Source organism: Petaurus breviceps, unplaced genomic scaffold (assembly GCF_028583685.1).
Source record: "Petaurus breviceps papuanus isolate PSGF00001 unplaced genomic scaffold, PetGlider_PUasm1.0 90352, whole genome shotgun sequence".
Lineage (NCBI taxonomy): Eukaryota > Metazoa > Chordata > Mammalia > Diprotodontia > Petauridae > Petaurus > Petaurus breviceps.
The window spans coordinates 1,497,696-1,520,735 of NW_027187228.1; the positions used below are offsets into that span (position 1 = coordinate 1,497,696).

The 23,040-nt window shown below is 42.4% G+C and overlaps 1 protein-coding gene and 1 pseudogene across 1 annotated transcript; one reads left to right on the plus strand and one right to left on the minus strand.

Moving 5' to 3' along the window:
- Nucleotides 1–1,792: 1,792 nt before the first annotated feature.
- LOC138177249 (natural cytotoxicity triggering receptor 2-like) lies at nucleotides 1,793–14,136 on the plus strand. Its single transcript, XM_069108342.1, has 5 exons — nucleotides 1,793–1,893; nucleotides 2,542–2,883; nucleotides 3,951–4,035; nucleotides 11,698–11,792; nucleotides 14,057–14,136. The coding sequence occupies exons 1-5, from the start codon at nucleotides 1,794–1,796 to the stop codon at nucleotides 14,134–14,136; spliced, it is 702 nt and encodes a 233-aa protein (XP_068964443.1). The 5' UTR covers nucleotide 1,793.
- Nucleotides 14,137–16,309: 2,173 nt separating this feature from the next.
- LOC138177250 (small ribosomal subunit protein mS33 pseudogene) lies at nucleotides 16,310–22,042 on the minus strand (annotated as a pseudogene).
- Nucleotides 22,043–23,040: the final 998 nt, after the last annotated feature.

Consider the following 23,040-nt stretch of genomic DNA (forward strand, 5'->3'; position numbering starts at 1 on the left):
CAGGATATATTAACCCAGTGATATCACTGTGAAGTTAGGCTAGCAGAGACATTCATGGAGCCTCATGGTGTCTCCTCCTATGCAGGTTCATGATCTCTCTTGCCTCATTGAGATGAATGTGGCCAGCGCCCAGATTTCCTTCTCCCACATGGGACTTGACATGGCTGAGAATCATGCTACTTTGCCTCACGTAGGCTCCCTGAGCTGTCTCCAACATGGATATATCTGTGGTCTGGTCAGGTTCCAAAGGTCAGGAGATACCACATTCTCAGGAACTTTTACAGGAAAACTTTCAAGATATACAGGCTACCAAAGGAATTCAAACTCAGAACATTCTCCCAACTGAACTCTTATACCAATGTTCTTGAAATTTTTGGTCGCTAGTCTCAAGTACTCTCTAAAAATTGCTAAGAACTCCAAAATGTTTTTGTTTATGGGATATATCTGTTGATATTTACCATATTAGAAATTAAAAGTGATAAGTTTGAATCAACTATTAATTCAATTAAAATAATAATGAACCTGTTACATATTAATAAAACATTTAAATTAAAAACAACTTTTTTTTTTAAAGTCAGTGAGAAGTGTCATTGTTTTATCTAATTTCGGGAAACTCTTCTCTCTCTGGCTTAAGAGGACAAGGCTGGATTCTCATGTCTGCTCTCCATTAGATCTGTTGCAATCTGTTTTCAGCTGAAGTATATAAACAGTCTGAACTCACATAGATAGTTGGAAAAGGGAGGTATATTTTGAGAGGCAGAGGTTTATTGCAAATATGTAAATAACCAGGGCCTTTGAAGATACCCTAAAAGAGGGCTGGGGACTGAGAGGTACCTGATGATACAGTGAATAAACTTCTGGGGAAGGGGCCAATTAGAGCTGGGTTCAAATCCAGTTGTGTGACCCTGGGTAAGTCACTTATCTTCTTTTTGCCTCAGTTTCCTCAACTGTAAAATAAAAGGCAACAATAGAACCTACTTCCTACTTCACTTAGCATAGTGCCTAGCACATAGTAGCCATCATATAATACTTTTTCCCTCTCTCCCCCACCCCCTCCAGAGGTCCTGGGACCATTGAGAAATTCTGGATTAAATGGTTTCTGAGGCTTCTCTTGGCTGTTGATTTATGTCCTATGGACCCATGACATAGCTTACATGGATGGAAATTCTAGATATATCCCTCTCTCTCCCCCAGGGGAATAATGGACAATAATTTCTGATTAGATCACAGGACTTTGTGTTCAGCAATCACCCCTCCCCATTCTCCCAAATCCCTTTAGCCAAAACATTTCCCTGGAGAAGGAGAAAGGACAGAGAATGCTGGGAGGGAAGGACTTAGTGTTATCAGGACAAAGAGGAAGAGTCTCTTTGTGTCCTACTGATTCTTCTTGGTCATAGGGAGAGGAGAAGGGAAGAGGCACTGACATCCTTCTCTCCTGGATGTTCTTCCTAAATAGATCCCCCAAAAGAGGCCCCCCCACCAGCAGCTGCCATCTATCAGAAGCTATCCTCTCAGATCAGACAACTCTATTTCATTTGCTTGGATCTTAATTAAGTGCTAGGCCCAGTTCTCACACCTGGGGGTCAGAGCCCTGACAATTAGAATCCACCAGATATAAGTGATCTCACCTCTCTTATATGAGATCAGCATTTTTGCTCCTTCCATTATACTCACTTTCTCAACTATAACTTCCCCCCTTCTCTCTTACTTCTTCTTTCCTCTCAAAGGCTCAGAATCAGGCAGTGAAGAATCAGGACCAACACCCTCCTGACATTCATCAGACCAAGGACAGAATGAAGAGACCACCTCCTATGTCCCCCTGCCTCTGGACCTATGGAGGCATGACGGCCCAGGCAACCCCACTGCTACTGCTGCTGCTTTGGCTGTTAATGGGTATCTGAGGGAGAGTGGATGTTAGGGGAGGGTAGAGGCAATGACTGATGGGGAGCAGAGAAGAGAAAGGAGAAAGGAAGAAGGGAGGGAGCACAATGTTGTATGGTATGAGGGCCTGGGGAGGGATGGGAGCAGTGGTATGCTGGAACCAGCTCACACTGACTTGGAAGAACTGATTGTTCAATTTCCAGTAAAAGCATTTACAGTTTGAAAATTGGTAAACCTGCATACAAATAAAGAGTTGATTTATAGTTTAGTCAATTGGCTAAACTTAAAAAAGGGATGGAGAAAATGTTGATAATTGTCACAAGTATGTATATGTACATGGATTTGTGTATAAATATAAAGTGAGAGAGGAGAGAGAAGGAAAAACAGAGAAGGGGAGGGAATAAGAGGAAGAAGGACAGAGGGAGGGAAAAATAAAGAACTGAGAACTGGCTGTTATTGTTTACTAGCACACCACTGATTAGGAGAGTCTTTTGGAAGAAGGGCTAGTTCTTTGAGGCATATTTTCTTAGAAGAAGATGTTATTTAAGGAGTCCAGACACGCCACCCCCCTTGCCTTGTTCATATTCTTCAGTCAAGAAAGGAAGGGGACTTACGGGAGACACAGCTGGACTCCCCCTGACCTCATGATCTCCTTTTCAGTTTCACAGGGACAAGTGATCCACGTGAAGCACCAGGAGGGGCAGACACTCAGAGTGAGTTGCAACTACAGTCCCCAGATAGCTGAGGAGAGGTGGAAAACCTGGTGTAAATTGAGAGAGGATGGAAAAGTGTGTGACAGACTAATTACCAGGAAGTCAGTCTTAGCTTGGCTACTTAAGGACCCACGAACCACCCTGGAGGATGACACCTACTCTGGTACCATCACCATTACCATGTCTAAACTCAGGGTAAATGACTCAGGCAACTATTGGTGTGGAATCTATGATTCTGTCCACAGCACCATTGATGCTATGGGGACAATCAGACTGGAGGTTTCTCCAGGTAAGTCCCTGCCAACAGAGCTTAGGAAATACCACATGACCCTGGGCTAGGATGTGAGCTTAGGCCTCCTTGAGGTTTCTAAGGAGAAGCTGCTCAGCCTCTTTCAGTCTTTCAATTTCCTGCCCCTCCCATTTCCCATTCTCTCCTCACTTCTTTCCACACCATGATTTGGGCAGGGGGGTGGGGTAAGGGAGGAGGAGCAGGAGGTTTGCTCTTTGGTCTCTGGTCATGGTGAGTCATTTTCTTCTCTGGGCTCAGTCCCATGTAGAGCAGATGCTTTTTCTGGAGCTTCTACTTTTTGGGTCTTCAGTGTAACACTCACACTCATTCATACAAATATGACCATTGCTTACAAAGGTAAACAGTCACCTGGTTTTACACCAACACACACAAGCATACACACAGACAGACTTATGCTTTACTGATTCATGATGCCAGCAGCCCTGACCCATAACACAAGGGGCAGGGTGTTGTGGGGTCCACCAAAGGTCAAGTAGATACTGGTAGGTTCTAATGGAAAGATCGTAGACATAGGTCAAGTCTTACTTGTGAAACTGACCTGGGTTTTGACCCTGGAAGGTCACTCTAGCTCTCTCCAAATTAATTTTCCATTTTCAGATATTGAGGTGGGGGGGAAAGAAAAGGAAGTTATAACAATGAGTGAGGGAAACACACTTTGTGAAGCTTGTGAAGAATGTGAAGAATGCTCTGTATCTACGAGTTATTAGCATTGTCTTCATTCTGGATATCAGCAACACTTAGTTCATACTGACAGAAAATGCATCCCATAGGAATAAGCCTGGCAACATAATCAGTCAGCCTGGAGATGGCAGAGGTGCTTTCTTGTGAAAAAAGGAGCAGGAAAATTAGGCTAGAGTACTACATTATATATAATGAGTGGTATAAAGCGTGCAATAATGTTAGCCCATAGAATGAATGTATATGGTGCCTCAAGCCTATGGGTTAGCAATCTTGTTGGACTAGCCCTGGGAAGCTCCAGGGAAGAGGGGTCACATGAAATAGTGGGCTCAGGGACCCATCTGTTCCTCACTCTGTTCTTTTTGCAGGACAAAAAGTGAGTCCTCCCAAGTATTCTCAAACTACTGCAGAGATGCCTACCACCAACCTTGTCACCCCTGTGACCATCAGCAGGTATAATTCCTTCCTTGAAATCCATTGTCCCAAGAGCCTTAGCCTCAACAATTGGTATGGTCTCATTTGTGCTGCCCCCAGCATATCCCTCTAAATGGGGATCTCCACAGCATCAATGACCCTTGTCATTCTGATTAAAAAAAACAACAACTCACAAAGGGGCACCAGTAACTGAGGGTACTTTGGGCTTGGGGAAACTGTACTTACTGTCTTTTCCCCATTCCTCCAAATATTAAGTTTAGGATGACTTGAAGTCTTATTTCTTTTAGCACTAACCCTGACATTGTATTACACAATGATTTGTGTTATGTGCTAAGTCCTATTTCCACCCTTTCTTTGTTGTACCAACAACTATATGATGATGAAGAAACCTCTGACTCATGTTTGTGCTTTCTTGCCTCCAAATCAACAAGAGAATTCTAAGTCAATGGAGCTGGGGTACTGATCCCCAAAGAGTCTTCAGTAGCAAAGGACTTTTTCTTCCTCCCAAGCTAGGCAGACTCCCCAGTGAATGACTCTGTCCCTTTCTTTCCAAATTGTTCCAGAGTATATGACCCCAAGCAAAACTGTGAAGTAGAGAAAATTTGCATATATACCTGTGTGCGTTCTTCAATTGGCATCCTGAGTTCATTGGTTATCTATCTGGAGGTGGAGAGTATTTTTCGTCATAAGTCCTTTGGGATTGCTGTGGATCATTGTTTTCATCAGAGTTTACTAAGTCCTTTACAATTTTGCAGTTACTGTGTAAATTATTCTCTTGGCTCTGTTCACTTCACTTTGCATCAGTTCCTAAAAGTCTTAACAGGTTTTTCTGTAACCATCCCTTTCACTATTTTTCCATACGATAGTATTCCATCATATTCTTATCCCATGCCTTGTTCTCCCATTCCTCAATTGATCCTCTTCGTTTCCATTTCTCTGGCATCACAAAAAGAGCTTCTATAGTTATTTTTGTATATATGGATCCTTTTCCTTTTATCTCTTTGGGTTTAGACCTAGTAGTGGTATTGATGGGACAAATGGTATGCACAGTTTTAGATCTCTTTGCAACACAGTTCCAAATTCTTCTCCAGAATGATTAGACCAGTTTATAATTCCACCAGTAATTCAGTTCCCCACCCCCACATTTCCTCTAGCATTTATTTTCCTTTTCTGTTATCTTAACCAATTTGATTTTTGAGTTCTTAAGAATCATTTTAGTTTGCATTTATCTAATTAATAGTGAATTAAAGCATTTTATATGACTATTGATAGCTTTGATTTCTTCCTCTGAAAATTCCCTGTTCATATTCTTTGACCATTTATCAGTTGGGAAATGGCTCTTATTTTTACTAAATAAAAAATTGGTTCAATTCCCTATATACTTGAAAAAGGAGACCTTGATCAGAGAAAGTTGATGTAAATTCTCCACCACCTCCAGTTTTCTGTTTTTCTTCTAGTTTTGGTTACTTTGTTTTTTTGTGAAAAAATAATTAATTTTTGTAATCAAAATTATCCATTTTGCTGCCTGTGAAATTTTCTGTCTTCTATCTATTTGGTCATGAGCCCTTCCCTTAGCTGTAGATCTGAGAAGTTATTTTTTTCTGTGCTTTCGTATGCTTATGGTTATCATCCTTTATATCTCAAATATGTATGCCTTTGGAGCTCATCTTGGTATACTGTATGAGATGTTAGCCTATGCCTAGTTCCTGTGAAACTACCTTTCAGTTTTCTCAGCTTTTTCTGTCAAATAGTGATTTCTTGCTATAATAGGTGCAATCTTAGGGTTTATCAAATACTAAGTAACAGCGGTCACTTGCTTCTGTATACCTTGTATGTAATCTGCAATGATTCTGTCTCTGCTTTCCTCAATGTTCTAAGATCTCTCTGTCTACCTTCCTAAGCTGCCTTGGATGGGATAAATGATTCACTGTGCCTTTTCTTGTCTTTCCCATTCACAATTCAGTTTGGCGTGTTTTCTTTTCTTTTCTTTTATCATTTTTCAAATGCTTTATTAACTCCTGATTTACATCATTCGTTTCCACCAGATTTTGAATTACAAATTTTCTCGCCGTTTTTCCCCTACCCACCGCCCCAAAATAGCAGTCCCACAGGATATCCCCTCCTCCAATCTGCTCTCTCCCATATTTTCTACCATAACCCTTTTGGCTTTTCCAGTAGGGCATGGTGGATCTCTATGCCCCAGTGCCTGTATATCTTATTTCCCAATTACATGTAAAATACTATTAATAATAGTGTGTGTATACATGTGTATGTATGTATATATATGTATATATATATATATATGTGTGTGTGTATATATATATATTTAAACATTTGATTTTAAAACTGAATTCCAGATTCATTCCCTTCCTCCCTTGTCACCCACACTCACTGGGAAGATAAGCAGGTCAGTATAGGTTGTACATGTGTGGCTAATGCAAAACAATAACATAGTAGATATATTGTAAAAGACTTACTATATTTCCCTCCCTCCTATCCCACCTCCCACTTGTTCTATTCTCTACTTTGATCCCGTCCCTTTTCAAAAGTGGGTCCTTCCAACTTCCCTCCTTCCCAGTCTGCCTTCCCTCTCATCCCCTTCACTCCTACTCTCCTGTAGGGTGAGATACCCTATTTAGTGTGTATTTCATTCCCTTCCCCAGCCAAATTTAATGGGAATAAGTTTGACCCATTGCTTTTTGCCTTTGTATTCTTCCCCTCCATTGTAACCATTTTCCCTTGTCTCTTCTAAATGAGATAGTTTACCCCATTCTGTCTCTCCCCATTTCCTCTCATTACATTCCTCTCTAACCTCTTAATTTCACCTTTTAAGTATCATCCCTTCCTGTTAAATTGGTCCTGTGCCCTCTATCTATGTATACCTTTAAACATATATACACACATTCACATATGCCCATATGCCTTCATATATAGACATATATAGTATATTTCTATTCCCTTCAACTATTTTCATACTGAGAGAAGTTTCATCAGTTACAATTATTGTTTTTCCATGTAGGAATGTTAATAGTTCAACTTTGATAAGTTCCTTATGCTTTCTTTTCCCTGTTTACCTTCTCATGCTTCTCTTGCTTCTTGTATCTGGATGTCAAATTTCTATTCAACTCTGGTTTTTTTCATCAAGAATGCTTGAAAATACTCTATTCCACTGAATGACCATATTTTCCCCTGAAACATGAGACTCAGTTTTGCTGGGTAGGTGATTCTTGGTTTTAATCCCAGATCCTTTGACCTCTGGAACATCATATTCCAAGCCCTTCGATCCCTCAGTACAGGAGCTGCCAGAACCTGGGTTATCCTGATTGTGTTTCCACAATATTCAAATTGTTTCTTCCTGGCTGTTTGTAATATTCTCTCCTTAATCTGGGAATTCCGGAATCTGGTTATAATATTCCTAGGAGTTTTCTTTTTGGGATCTTTTTCAGGAGGTGATTGGTGCATTCTTTCAACCTCTATTTTGCCCACTGGTTCTAAAACATTAGGGCAGTTTTCTTTGAGAACTTCCTGGAGGATGATTTCTAGGTTCTTACTTTGATCATGGCTTTCAGGTAGTCTAATAATTTTTAAATTATCTCTCCTGGATCTATTTTCCAGGTCAGTGGTTTTTCCCATGAGATATTTCACATTGCCTTCTATTCTTTCATTAGTTTGGATCTGTTTAATAGCATCTTGATTTCTCATAAAGTCATTAGCTTCCATTTGCTCCACTCTAATTCTGAAGCAATGATTCTCCTCAGTGAGCTTTTGAGATTCTTTTTCCATCTGGCAAATTCAGCTTTTTAAGGCATTCTTCTCCTCATTGCCTTTTTGAGCCTCATTTCCCATTTGAGTCAGTCTGTTTTTTAAGGTGTGATTTTCCTCAGTCAGGCTGCTGACTCTCATTTCATAATTTTCTTGCATTGTTCTCATTTCTCTTCCCAATTTTTCTTCCACTTCTCTTATCTGCTTCTTAAGGTCCTCTATGGCCTGTAACCAGCTGGAATTTTTCTTTGAAGCTTTTGGTATAGGAGTTCTGACTTCACTGTCTTCCTCCTGTTCCGTGCTTTGCTCCTTTTTGTCCCCAGAATAGGAGTCTAATGTTGGAATCTTCTGTCTGCTTTGTTTCCTTTGCCTGGTCATGTCGCCCCTCAGTCACTTGACCCCTGGGCTTTTTGCCACAGTAGGACTCTGCCACTAGACAGGGAGCTTTCATTCCAAATGCTGGAGGTTTCTCAGCTACCAGAGGTATTAGATGGGTGTCCTCTCTGAGGCCTCCACATGCTCTGGCAAGCTGGACACACACCCCAGGACCTCCACCCTAGACTGCAATCCAGATCCAAATAGGTTAAAGCAAGAGCGATTACCCCTCAGACTGGTGCTTGGTACCCCTACACTCTGCAGGCCAAGAGCTGAAACTGCCACGTGGTGCTGGCTGGTTGTACTGGTGTCTCAGTGGCTTCTCACCCAGGGAGCAAAAGCTATGCACTCCCACTTACTGGGTCCCAAAGTCCAGACTGCACTGACCTCTCACTTTGTCCTTTGCATCTGTGTATTGATAATTCTGGAAATGGCCACAGATGCTGTTAATCTGGAGTCCCTCCTGTAGGCAGCTGGTCAGACACACCCTGGGGCTAAAAATTCTGGCTCATGGAGGGCCTGGGCTCGGCTCCCAGAGCGCTGCGCTGGCCGATTCCTGCCGGCCTGCTGGGCTGTCCTCAGCGGGAAGTTAGCTTCTCTATGTCATTTTGTGGGTTCTGCAGCTCCAAAATTTGTTCAGAGTCCCCTTTTTACATTGATTGGGGAAGGTGGAAGCCGGAGCCACTTGGAGGTCGTGCTTCTACTCCACCATCTTGACTCCGCCCCTGGCATGTTTTCTAAGGCTGTTGCAGGAGAGGTTTGGGAGAAAATGGAGCAAAGTGGTCACCTCTCACTCTGCCATCTTGACTCTTCTTTCCATTCTAACACTTCATGCTTTCTTTAACTTCTCAAGCACCTTACTATGTAGATATCTACTTCATCATCCAACTGACACCATTCTCTTCAAGGCAACCAGTGATCTCTGAATTGACTAAATCCTATGGCCTTTTCTTAGTTTTCATCTTTCTTGATCTCTCCATAGTTTCTGATACCATTAAGCACTTCTACTCTTTCCTCCCTGGATTCTGGAGGCATTTAACTGGTGCAATGGGCAACTAGGTGGCAGAGTGGAAAGAGTGCCAGGCCTGGAGTCAAGAAGACTCATCTTCCTAAATTCTAATCTGGTCTCAGTCACTTACTGGTTGTGTGACCCAGGGAAAGTCACTTCACCCTGTTTGCCTCAGTTTCCTCATCTGTAAAATGAGCTGGAGAAGGCAATGGCAAACCATTCAAGAATCTTTGCCAAGAAAACTCAAAATGGGTCCTGAAGAGTTGGACATAACTGAAATGACTGAACAACAGCAGCAAAACTAATGCAATGGTTAGATCAATGGCTCAGGACTGGAAGACCTGAGTTCTGAATCAGGCTCAGGTGCTTCCTTATTGTATAACCCAGGAGAAGTTATTTAACCTCTGTTTACCTCATTTTCTCAATTGTAAAATGGGGGTCATAATAGCACCTGCTTCTTAGAGTTGTTGGCAGAATTAAATGAGATAATACCTGTAGCACTTATAGCTTAGCACAACAGTAGATGCCAAAGAGATGCTAGCTATTACCATTCTTTTCCTTGCAGCTGGTCAGGCAACTCTTTCTCAGTCTCCTTTGCTGGCTTATCCTTCAAGCCCCACTTCCTGTCCTGGGGTATTTTTCCAAAGTCCTTGCCTAGGGCTTCTTCTGTGGTGGCTTGCCCCCAGAGTCTTTCCTGGGCTCCAAGTATTTCTCTCTGTACCTTCCATAAAATGAAGTGTTATAAGTGCTTCCAGGCCACAAATTTTGCCTGGCCCTTACTTGTTCTGCCTCAGTTTATCAGTCCAAGTGGCTTCTTCCCAGCCTCAATGACCCTCTCTGTTCTCTCTGGATCATCTCATTCGCTCTCACAGATCCAGTTATCATCTGAGCACAGGTTATTTCCAGAGGTAACTACCCAGCAAAAACTTGACCATTGGCCATTATCAACTGGATGTACTTGAAGAACCTCAAACTTGACATGCCAGAAATGGATCTCATCACTGTTTCACCCAAGCTCAACTATATTCCCAATTTATTTCTGTCTAATGCCCCACCATCCTGCTAGCCACATGGACTTTTATCCTCAGTACCATCCTTGACTCTTTATTTCCTCCGTCAGATCTAATTTCTTGCCAGTTCTTATCCCCTCTGCCTCCATTCTACAACATCTTGGCACCAGTCCACATTTCCACTTTCACAGGACTATTACACTAAGCCAGGCCCGCATCCACTGATGCTTGAACTATTTGAATAGCTTCGTAATTACAGCCTTCTGGTCAGTCTTATTCCAATCACTCTGTTTTCTATCTTAACCTCCACAACTGCCAAAACTAATCATCTTAAAGCAGAGGTCTGGCTATGTCACTCTAGAATTTCTGGTTGCTACTTATTTCTTGGAAGATATAATCCAAAGTCTTCATTTCCATTGGATACTCTTCAGACTCTGGTCACAGCTAACTTTTCTAGATTTCTAGAATGTCGCTGTATTCCACACCCTCTATGCTCCTGTCAAACAGTCTTCCTTGCTATTCCTCACACACCACATGTCATCTCTCACTTCCATGCTGCCACTGGCTCTGTCTCATGCCTCCAATGCAATCCCTCCCCTAACTGTCAGTGACTTCCTTAAATATTTCTTTGCATTTCTCTGGTCAGAATGTTGTATCTACTGGTTGGTGGATGTGTTGTCATTCACCCAGAACACCAGAGGCTCCTTGTAGGATGAGATCACTTCATTTCTGCCCTTCTCCCCCACTATCTAGTGCAGCCCCTGGCTCTGGGCAGGCACTTAATTCATAAATGCTCCTGGATTCATGCAGAGCCCTTGACCCTGCTTTGGGCTCCTGTGACAATAAAAAAATTAAACAAAAATAAATCAAATCTTCATATATCCTAAAGTCACAAAGTAAGGAGTAGTGGAGACTAGGATTCCTACTGAAGGATGTCTTGGTTTTCCTCTTTCTTCCCTTCCCTCTCCTCAGTGTCTCACCTTGAATGCCCCCTTTGTTCATTTATTCTCTGAAGCCTCCAGCCTGTTGATGTTTCCTTGAGGAGTCAGGGAGACCCCCTCTTCTTCACTCTCGATCCATTAATGCTTTACAATTGGGCACACTGTATACCAAATGGAAACAGTACAGGAAGGGGATTCCATCAGTAAGTTGGCCAATAAGTTAACTAGAATTTATTAAGTACCTACTGTATGCTTAGTACTCTGCTAAACTCTGAGGATACAGGGAAAGGAAAAGAAGACCATGTCTGGTCTCTAGGAACTGACAGAAAAAATGGGGGAGACAATATGCAAATAATTCTGTAGAAAAATCTATGTACAGGAAAATGATACAGGATATAACACACACAGGAGATATTCAGCTGAGGGAATGGAAAGAGCCTCCACAGGTAGGGCTGAGGCCAAGAACTGAGCAGTCACTCACTCCAAAACATGCGCCTCTCCCCCCCCCCCCCGCGCCCTCCCATGTCACACTTTTCTTGTTTTCCTCTCTACAATAGAAATCACACTCTTCCATTTTCTCTAGTTACCCAGTTATCCAGGTTCTATATGGGCTTATTGTGACCAAAGGCCTAGTCTTCACAGCTCTCCTTGTTCTGCTGGACAGGTGCAGGGGCCCAGGTGAGTAGAGATCCTCGATCTGATTTCATTTTAAATGCACCAGGAAGCATAGACTTTTCAATTCCCAGACAAAAGCAAGTCTCTCAGCCTCAAGCTCTGAAAGAAAGATGCCCAGGCATTTCTAAGAGTCTCATTCTTAGGGCCAGACCCTGAGGTGGTATGGTTGAGAATTCCTTCAAAAGCCAACAGTGATAAACAAAGGTGGAAATGGCATTCTTAATATAAGTAGCTGTTTCTGTCTTTGGCCTGGAGATTGTGAGGTGGAGGCCATGGGGGAGGGCTTGCAGGAGACACACGCAGCTTGTGTCTCCAAAGGAGAGGGAAGGATATGGGGTAATGAGAAAGTGAAAATGGTGACTTGTTTGTTTTTTGTTTCTTCCATTTATTCTGTCCCTAGGGCTGGGGTCTCTATCTAGACATCTGTCCTAGGTGAATTTGGATGAGAATTGAAAACAAGAGTTGTCAGGCTTGGGTGAAAAAAGGAATGATTTTAGGCTTTGGACAATGGCGAAAGATTTATTAACAGAACTCTCTCTTCTTTCCTCAGGGAAAGAGAGGAACCAAACTGAGTCTTCTCAGGATCAAAATAACCTGAAATAAAATTAATTCAGTACAATGTACATCCCAACCCTAAGTATGTTCCTGACATCCTGAGCCTGGCCCTGGCCAATACGGGGATTTCCCTATCAGGAGAGGGAAGTCCTTTGCCTGCCCTTTTAGCTCTGAGTGGACCTCAGAGCTCACCTCTTTTTTTTTTCATATGATGAAAAGCATCCCACGTCTGTTCCTGGAATTTTTATCACTCTGGAGATGGGTCAGTCTCTTTCCCTTAAGGCCTTAGAATGACTCCTCATTGTATTTGATATGAAATTCAAACTCCTGGTACTCAAGACCCTTCTTAGTGTGGCCCTCAATTATCAATCCATTCTTCTTTCTCACTATTTCCCTGCAAAGACTCTCCCCTATGGCCAGGGAAGGCTCTTCACACTTTCTAGAACATCATATAAAACTGAAGTATAAATGGGGATCATTAACGTGTACATTAGGGTCCTTCTTTGCTACATTTGACTTATGAAATCTATTTATTAATGCTATCTGCATTATATTGTATATTTATTTATTCTGTACCTATTTCCCAATTATGTCTTAATCTGGTTCAGGCTACACTTGGTAATATTGTGAACAGCATGCAGACACCTCTGCTCCAGAACAGTCACGCTCCCCTCCCTGCTTTGCTCCTTCCTGTTCTGCCTATTTCTAATGTCCTGCTCCATGGCTTCCTATGTAGGTCCTATTTCTCCATTAGAACCTTCTAGAAATCCTACCTCCTTGCAGACCTGTGTGATCCCCAACCAGAATTGAGACACCTCTTCTTAGAAACCCACAACATTCTATTTCTTCTTTCACAATATTTATCACTTCCCTGCTTGTCTTCTCTTCAGGTGGGCTCTTATAGACCAGGGGATCTCATTCTGGAGTAGGTGACCTTTTCTCCTCATTGGCTTTTTGAGCCTCTTTTGCCATTTGAGTTAGTCTATTTTTTAAGATGTTATTTTCTTCAATCATGTTGTTGACTCTCTTTTCATGATTTTCTTGCATCATTCTCATTTCTCTTCCCAATTTTCCCTCCACTTCTCTTACTTGGTCTTCAAAATCCTTCTTAAGCTCCTCTATGGTCTGTAATCAGTTCATATTTTTCTTGGAAGGTTTTGGTGCATGAGTTCTGATTTTGTTGTCTTCCTCCTGTTCTATGCTTTGATCCTTTTTGTCCCCAAAATTGGAATCCAAAGTTGGATTGCTATACTTGCTTTGCTTCCTTTGCTTTCTCATGTTTCCATTCAATTACTTGACTTTTGAGCTTTTTGCCACAATAGAACTCTGATTCCAGAGAGGAGAGCTTTGTACCAAATCATTGGCTGCCCTCTCTGAAGCCTCCACATGTTCTGGCTCACTGGTCACCCACCCCAGGACCTCCATCCTAGAGAGTAATCCAGATCCAAGCAGGTTAAAGCAAGAAGGATTACCCCCCTCAGAATTGTTGCTTGGTCCCCCTACAATCTGCAGGCCAGGAGCTCTGAAGCAGCCATGTGGTCGCCCTACCCCTCAGGCACTCCTCCTTCTGGGGGAAGAGGCTGGACCACACTCCCAGACTCCCTGTTCCCAAAGTCTACACTGAGCTCTCACTTTTTATTTGGCATTTATGGGTTGATAATTCTGGAAACCCTCAAAGCTGCTGGTGATCTACTCTCCCAATGTCCCTCTAGCTGTAGGTGGTCAGGCCACCTTGAGGCTAAAACTGCGGGCTCATGTGGGGCTGGGCTCTGCTCCCAGCGGGCTGCAATGAACCCTTCGTGTATGCCTGCCAGGCTATCTTCAGTGGGAGATTTGTTTCTCTCTGTTATTTTGTGGGTTCTGTAGCTCTAAAGTTTGCTTAGAGTCATTTTGATAGGTATTTGAGGTGGTTGTGGGGGGAGCACAGGGAGTTTTCCTGCTTCTATGCCACCATTTTGGCTCTGCCCCCAACCTTTTCTATAAATATTTTGAAAAGTAGTTTCAATATAATGGTTTTTTTAGGTAGCTAGGCAGCACTGTGCTTGGAATCAGGAAGACTACTTTTGCTGAGTTCAAATCTACCCTCAGACATTTTCTACTTGTGGGACCCTGGGCAAGTCACTTAATGCTGTTTGCTTCAGTTCCTTTTTGGAAAATAAGTTGGTGAAGGAAATGGCAACCCACTCCCATATCTTTAGTTTATCTTTACCAAATGGTAAAGACTTGGACATGACTGAAAGATAACTGAACAATATTTGTTCCAGAGGTATTGTTTTTCTTTTATGGGGTGTGAGTTCTGGTGAGGGGAGTCAGTGGAAAGCAGGCAGGAGGGAGAAGGAATAGATTTTTATTACTTAAAAAAATAAGATTATGTATTTTTATTAAATGAAAGAGAACAAGGACTTCTCTGAGAGATCTGAATAAGAAACAGATGCCCCACAAATACCTGGAGAGGGGTTTTGAAAATTTAGGGATCTCAGCATGACTTCATTATTTGCTGGGGTTTTTAAAAGTTATTATTCCCTGAATTGGGTAATGTTACAAAATATGTCTTTTGATGAAAGGTGGGGAGGACTTAGGACAAGTCACAAACACACACAGAATCATAGATCTCATAAATCTGTTGACTAAGCCAAATCAATTATCTTGTAAAACTCCAGTTGTCCTAACATGTAGGCACACACACACATACACACACACTTATGGATTCATTCATTTCTATAGTCCTTTGCTACCACACAGGACGAATCCTCTCTCAGAGTACCCAGACAGATACCCCCATGATAAATAAAGTAACTCTTGGGGTCTGGGATCTCTGGTACAAGGGCATTCACAAAATATTGTCCACTGAATCCCTTTTGAGGAAATCTTCCCATCTTTGGGGTATTTCTTCAAGGTTTCCCCCTCCTTTCTCCCTAAGGATGAGTGTATATTACAGAAATTTTTTGAGGGCATTTGTGGGTTAACATCAGAGAGGATAAAGAAGAGACTATCCCACTGAGGGGTCAAGGAGATAAAAAATTTTTACAATAGGATGGGGACTGATGGGTTTGGTTCCTTGGGGGGATCAGTGGATTAAGAAGAAGAGTGCAGGAGTTTGGATTGGAGAATCCCTTACCAAGCAGAAGGAAGGATAGGACTGCACAGACGAGCCCAGGAAGCACGGACTGAGCTATCTTGGTAACTTCTGGGGAAACATGTGACAAAATAGAAGGGAGAGACACAAGGGGATGATACGGTCTCTGTGAGAGGCCTCTTTTTCCCTTGTCTACCATCCCATATCTCATGGCTACAGCAGAATGAGGGGATATATCAAAGTTCTACCTCTCTAAGGTGCATTCTCACCATAGATTGCTCCTATTTAGGCAGTAGGCAAATCTGAAACCCTGAACACATAACCCTGGGCACAATTGGTTAGTTTGGGTTATGGAAATTCAATCTGCAGGACAGTAGGCTCTATTGAATCAATGATAGCACTGGGGAATTAAGCCAGAAGAGGCACTCATGGTGCCTCTGTGTCTTTTACTGTTCAGCTGCCTGGGCTCTTTTGTCCATAGAGATGAACATGACCAGGGTCAGAGGTATTAGGTTCCCACTTGGTGGGGCTTAAGCAGACTGAAGATCCTAGCACCTTGTCCCAGTCTGAGATTTTATCACCATTAAGGTGACATGTGGAAGGTGTGACTGGTCCCTAAATTCGGTCTCATATTTGCATTTCTCTGTACTGACCAGGTTCTAGAGGTCAGGAGACTACATGTGCAGAGGGTTAATTCTCACCACAGTCCCAAAACCCCATGTAGAAACCACTTAAGGAATAGTTGAACTGCCAGATCACACAGTGGATTCAAGCTTAGATCATTCCCCTAGCTGAACTCCTATGCCAGAAGTTCTCAAACTTTTTGGTCACAAGACCCATTTACACTAATAAAAATTATTAAGAACCAAAGAGCTTCTGTTTATGGGGGTACTATTTATAAGTGTTTACTGTATTACAAATGAGAACTGGTAAAATTTAAAAATATTTATTCATTTCAAAAAAATAATAATAATAACCCTAATACATATTAATAACTTCTTTTTTCTAGTGAGGATTTTTTTTGCTAGAAAATTAGCAAATAGTTACATGTTAAAAATTTCTTTGAGAATACAATAGATGATATATTCACATAACTCTCAAGGCCAAAATAACTTTTAAGGACCAAAATATGTTCAAGAATCCAACTCTAATTCAGCATGATGAGTGATGAGGTGAGAGGGATAATTCTTGGACTAATAACCATCAATTTAGGAAAGCTGTATTGATATTGAGAGTGGAAAAATAACAAGTGTGTGTCCTTTCTCATCTCAGTCACTGACTGGTCCAACACTATTTCTTTGCAGCTGATCTTTTCCCTTCTCCTTTCTTTGGTTTGCCTTTTCCATGAAACTTCTTTTAGTAGAATTTGCTCTTCCTTAAAAGTCTTGATGTTCATCTCTGTAAAAAACAAAGAAACAGAGTTTCCTCATGAGAGCAAAATAGGTGCTGTGAGGGGGATACCAGTCATAAGTCTCCTTCCTTTTGGCCAAAGGCCGTTCACTAAATAACTTCACTACTTTCACGGATTTGGAATTGGTGGGGCTGGCAGCTTCTCCAAATACTCAAGCACTCAGGCGAGCCATTCGTATGGCATATTCTGAAAGAGATGACTTCTAAGGAGAGAGCCAATAGATAGTTCCAATTTAACAGGTCCAGGCCTTCCTCACCTATACATCACGTCCTCCGGAAATCAGGTTCCCACTTCTCCCACCTCCCTGCATCACCCAGTCATGTTAATAACTTTTTAAAAATGAAAAATAAATGTTTTTCTAAAACAAAACAAAATTAGTGAGAAAAGTGGCATTATTTTACATATTCCTGCAAAGCTCTTTGAGACTGTTGGATTGGTCTATCTGATTCTGCATTCAGTCTATTGTTTTTGTTGGAAGGCATGGAGAAACTTTGGCCTAACCCAAGAATGAAAATAGCTTTAACCTAGCAGATATTCTGAAATGGTCTCAAAGGGTTCTTCAATCATACTTTGAAAACCTCTAGATTAGATGGTCTCTGTGCTTTTCTTCAGCTCTTGAACTATGGTCTATGACCTAAGCACCTACTTGATATGCCTGGCAATTGCTCTCTGGACCCCAACTGACCAATGAGTGATTAATGTCTGGTTAGATTACAGATTTGAATGTTTAACATTCAACCCTCCCCTTCTTCCTAACCTTTCTTTGGAGCTGGAAAAAAGGACTGATAAGGCTGGGTGGGGAGGTGTAGGGTTAATGAGATGTAAGATCTTCCCTCACATAGAGCCCTGATGCAGAACCAATTAGGATCTGAGTCACAAGGATTTCCATACCTTTCTAATTAAGTGCTAATTTCCAAAATTCTTGGCACTAAGCCAATCAAGTGCCTAGAATCAATCTAATCAAGAGTCTTTGGTCAGAGATCATATACATTATATTGTTTGGAGGGAGAGGAGATGGCAGAGAGAGAAGAGGGTGGAGGGAGGAATTTGCCTAGGGGAACTTGCTTGCAGGGAGGTTTGAAGGAAAGAAAGCTTAAGGTGTTGGCCCTCCCTAGATGGATGATGAGTACCTAGCTAAATTTTGCTTTCTCATATCCCAATAGTGTTGTTCCAAATAAATATTTTGGTTTTGTCTTGGAGGAAGAGAGTTCATTATATTTTGCGAACCAACCCTGGAAATATGTATCATATATATATTCATAGCAGCTACTCTGGGAATCATAATGATATTACAGGAAGATCTAGTATGAGAAGAAAGAAGAGAAGAGGAAGTCTCTCATTTGCCACTGGTCTCTCCTGGCCATAGGGAGAGGTTAATGGAAGAGATAATGAGAGATCCAAGAGTCCCCATCTGTTTCTTCCATAAATGTCCTTCTTAAGAATATACCCCCATATCCCCAGTAGCTTTTGTACATCTGAGGTGCTCCCTCTCGGGCCAGACAACTCTATTTCCATTTGTCTGAGTCCTGATTGAATCCTAGCCCCAATACTATCATCTTTGTCCCCTCATTCTCTTTCCAAACCCAAGACTCTTTGTGGTCTTAAACACAGGGTTCATGGTTGTGAGAACAGAAAATCAGTGCAATAAGACAAGCTCAACTTGTAGTTCTGTCCTTTTACAGGCTCAAGCAAGAGCTCTAGGTCAGCCCTAGGGTTTAGTGGGTAGAGCCAAGATGGCCGACTAGCAGAAAGCCAGACAGAGAAGCTCCCCTCCAAAAAACTCCTCCAAAAGACCTAGAAAAGGCAGCAGACTGAATCCTGATGGGGAAATCCAGAGCAAGTTCCATTGAATCACTTGTCCAGCTCAGGTTAGTACAAACAGACAGAGAGGCCTGTGTACACTGAAGATGGGATTGGACCAGAAAACTCAAATGCCAAGGAAAAGGATGAGCTCCAGGTCAAGAGGATGTCTTATATACACACCAAATCAGGTGAGACCAGGACCAGGACCAGGGCAGTGTAGTGGATACAAGTGTCAACTGAAAACTTTGTTACTCATTTGCCTTCTGGTTCATAGATCCAGGGCAGACTGAGAAGAGCCCTTGCCCATGAAGTTGGTATCCCACAGTAGGGAGGCCCTAGGTGGTGTCCTGGACTACTTAGAAAGGAAGAAGTTCAAAAGCAAAGAGCAGTAGTGTGACTCAGACCCTTGGAACAGGGCAGGGTCTCATTTCCAGCATCTAGCCCAGTCTGCAGAGGAATAAGCAGGGGATGGATACCAGATCAAAGGGCAGCCTATGGTTCTATCCCTATGAACCAACAAAGCCTTCCAGATGGCTGATAGGGGCAGAGACCAGCAACTCTCCACTGCTGCTCAAAATGAAACTCAGGTCAGGAATTCAGATTAGGGGAGCATCAAGTACACTTGCCCTGGATCAGCCTACATGGGGAGACCTGGAGGCTTTCACATCCTCAACCTGTCCCTGAGATCCTGCAATTACAGAGCCCTCACAGCAATAGGACCAGCACAGGCTTTTTCTCCAGAAATGCCACACAGTCAAGCCCTAACACATTGTCTAAGCCAGGAGAAGGCTATATAAGCCCTGATGTGTAGCTTTGTTTTGGGGCTCACTTTGAGAAGTGTTCTGTGATTTAATCAGATGAAACTCTGGGAAGCCGTTGTCGAGAGTCCCCCGGCTTTGAAAAACCCAGATGTTGAAACCCAGATGTTGATTTGGTATGGATGTAATGGTTGGAAAGTTTGGAAACTGCCTACTTGATCTGTTTCTCTGTCTTGATAATTCTGTCTGTGTATTCTGAAGTTCGGGCTGCTGACCTTTTTCCCCTGAACTAGGTAAACGATACATATTTGACTGATTAAAGTAAGCTTGTTAACCCATTTTGAGTTGCTTTCCTTTATCAAAGCAGATCCAAGAACCTGTGGTGGCAGACACCCTGAGGACACTTGGGGTGCTTGCTGCTACAGATGGGAAGGATAGATTTGGTTCCTTGGGGGATCAATGGATCAAGAAGAGTAGTGCAAGAGTTGGGATTGGAGTATCCCTTACCAAGCAGGAGTAGGGATAGAACTACACAAAGTAGTTCATGAAGCATGGGCTGAGCTCTCCTGGCAACTTCTGGGGAAACGTGGCAAAATTGACAGGCTAGACACTTGGGGATGATAAAATCTCTGTGATAGTCCTTGTCTGCCTTGCCTACCATCCCAAATACCATGGCCACAACAGAATGGGGGGATGTATCAAAGTTCTACCTCTATGAGGAGCAATCTCTTCATAGATTGCTCCCATTTCAGGCAGTAGGCAGATCTGAGACAATGGCCAAGCAACCTTGGAATGAATCAGTTAATTAGGATTATGGACATTTAGTCTACAGGACAGCAGACTTTATTGAGCCAATGATAACATTATGGAGTTTAGCCAGAAGAGGCATCCACGGTGCCTCTCAATGTCTTTTACTGTTCAGCTGCCTGGGCTCTCTTGTCCCATAGAGATCAACATGACCAGGGCCAGAAGTACTGGGTTCCCACTTGGTAGGGTTTAACCAGACTGAAGATCCTAACATCTCAACCTGCCTAAGTTTTTGTCACTATTTTATCATGAAGGACCGTATGTTCAGCATTCAACCTTCCCCTTGTTTCTAACCTTCCTTAGCCACATCCCTTCTCAGGAGCTAGAAAAAGGTCTCATAAGGCTGTGTGGGGAGGATCTAGTGTGAGCAGAAAGAAGAGAAAGGGTAGTTTCTCATTTGTCACTGGCCCCTTCTGGCGATAGAGAGTGGCTAACAAAACAGATAGTGAGGAGATCCAGGAGTCCCCATCTGCTTCTGCCATAGATCTCTTTCCTAAGTATACACCCCCATATTCCTAGGAGCTGATGTTCATCTGAAGTACTCATTCTCAGATGAGACAACTCAATTCCTATTTGTCCAAGTCCTAATTGAATCCCAGACCCAAAGCTAGCATCTTTGTTTCCTCACTCTCTTTCCAAATTTTACACTCTTTGAGGTCCAAAACATAGGGTTCATGGGTATGAGAACAGAAAATCAGTGCAATAATACAAACTGCACTTGTAATACTGTCTTTCTACAGGCTTAGGCAAGAGCTGAAACTCAAGTCATGAACTTAGATGAAGGGAACAGCAAATACATTTAGCCTGGGTCAGACTATGTGGGGAGACCTACATGGGGAGGGCCTGCAGCTCCTCAGTCTGTCCCTGAGATCCTGAAATTACAGAGAAATCAGTACTCATGAAAGCAGTCATGAGATCAGTCCAGACTTTCTCTCCAGAAGTACCATAGAGTCAGCATGTACTGAAAATAAACTTATCTTTTCCCTCCCTAACCAGCCACTTTTTAAAATTTTACTATTACTGACGAAAGTACCACAATCTTTCCAATAGTCTAGGCTTGCAAAGTAGGTGTTAAAATATTTAACTTCTCACTGACTGTCTCATCCTCACTTCCCCACAAAAAAATTTTTTTTTGTCAATGCTTATTGATTTGACCATCATAAAATCTTTCAAATATGCCTTTTCTCTCCTTTGACACTGCTATCCTCTTAGTGCACGCCCCCATAGACTCCTACCTTGACCACTGCAATAATTCATGTTGCTGATTAATCTCCCTGCTTTCAGTCCATCTTACACTCAACTGTCAATCTAACTTTCCTAAAGCACAGATATGACCATGTCATCCCTCAATCAATAAATTCTAGGGGTTCTCTCTCACTTCCAAGATTCAATACACAATCCTTTACTTGGCATTCAAATGCCTTCATAGCTAACCTCCCTCACTTTTCCAGTCTTCTTACTCATTACACTCCCCAGCAACCCGGCCCTTACCCTGTCCACTGGGCTCCATTGACAATGGCATGTTCCTCATACAAAGCGTTCAACCTCCTGATGATGCATTTTCACTGTCTTTCTCCCATGCCTGGAATGCTGTCCTTTTTCATCCCAGCCTCCTGGCTTCCCTTCAGGTTTCACCTAACATACCACCTTCTTTGTGAAGCCTTTTCAGTTCTCTCTTAATTCTAGTTTCTTCCCATTGTTGATTATTTTTAATTTCTCCTGTATAGTATGGTTGTTTGCATGAGGTCTCACCTTTTAGACTATGAATTCCTTGACAGCAGGGACAGTATTTGTCTTTCTCTGTATCCTCAGTGATGGAGCAGTCAATGTTAGCAACAATCATGTTATTAGTTGATGAGAATAACAATGATAACAACAATTGTATTTTATCAACATTTGTGTCAGCAACAATTGCTAGACAATGAGGAAACTTCTGCCCAAGATAAATATGTTTTCACCAATGAATGCTTTACTTAGACATGATGTTGGCCACTAAATCAGAGAAGGAACTTTCCCCAAGTAGGCACCTACACAGTAGACTGTTCTTTAGGTGAACTTATGATGTAGAGAGGTTTATCATAATACCATTATCATACATTAAAGTCCCCATATGGACTTTTCTGTATGCTTTATGGGTGGTCACATGTACAATTCTATGCTGCCTTTGTGAATGTTTTTGTAACCAGGGGATTATGGCTTGAACTAGATCCAGGACATTTGGATCAATCCCAGGATATTTGGTGGTACTTTCTGCTTTATAAAAATCCTTGTTTTGTTTTGTTAAGCTACTGGCTCCTCGAAGGAGCCTAGCCCACTGGAGAGCATAATCCTCAATAAATGCCTTTGCTTGGGCTGGAGATGGTCTGAGTCTATGAATTCTTTTGAGCCCACTCTGCCAACACACCTCGAAACCTCAACATATTTATGGTGCCCAACCTGGAGCAGAGTCTCTGATTCTGACCCCCTCCAATCCAAGCTAAGCCATGGTCCTTCAAGTTCCTAGGAAAACTTGACAGAACTGGTTGGGCCCTACCACCTGTGGGCCTCTGTGCCCAGCAAATTCCCTCTAGAGGGAGGACACTCTGTTTGGGAACTTTGTGTTGATCTCCCTAAACTCAAGTGTCCCTCTCCCTCAGGGACACTGTGAAACAAGGTGAGTGGCTGTGAAAAGGGTCCCTCAGGCTTATGGCATTTAATCTCCCTCCATCCTACATGATTCACCACTAGGCAGTCTGCTGCAAAAACTGGAACAAATTCAGTTTACAAGACAAGAGAGATAGAGAGAGAGAGAGAAAGAGAGAGAGAGAGAGAGAGAGAGAGAGAGAGAGAGAGAGAGAGAGA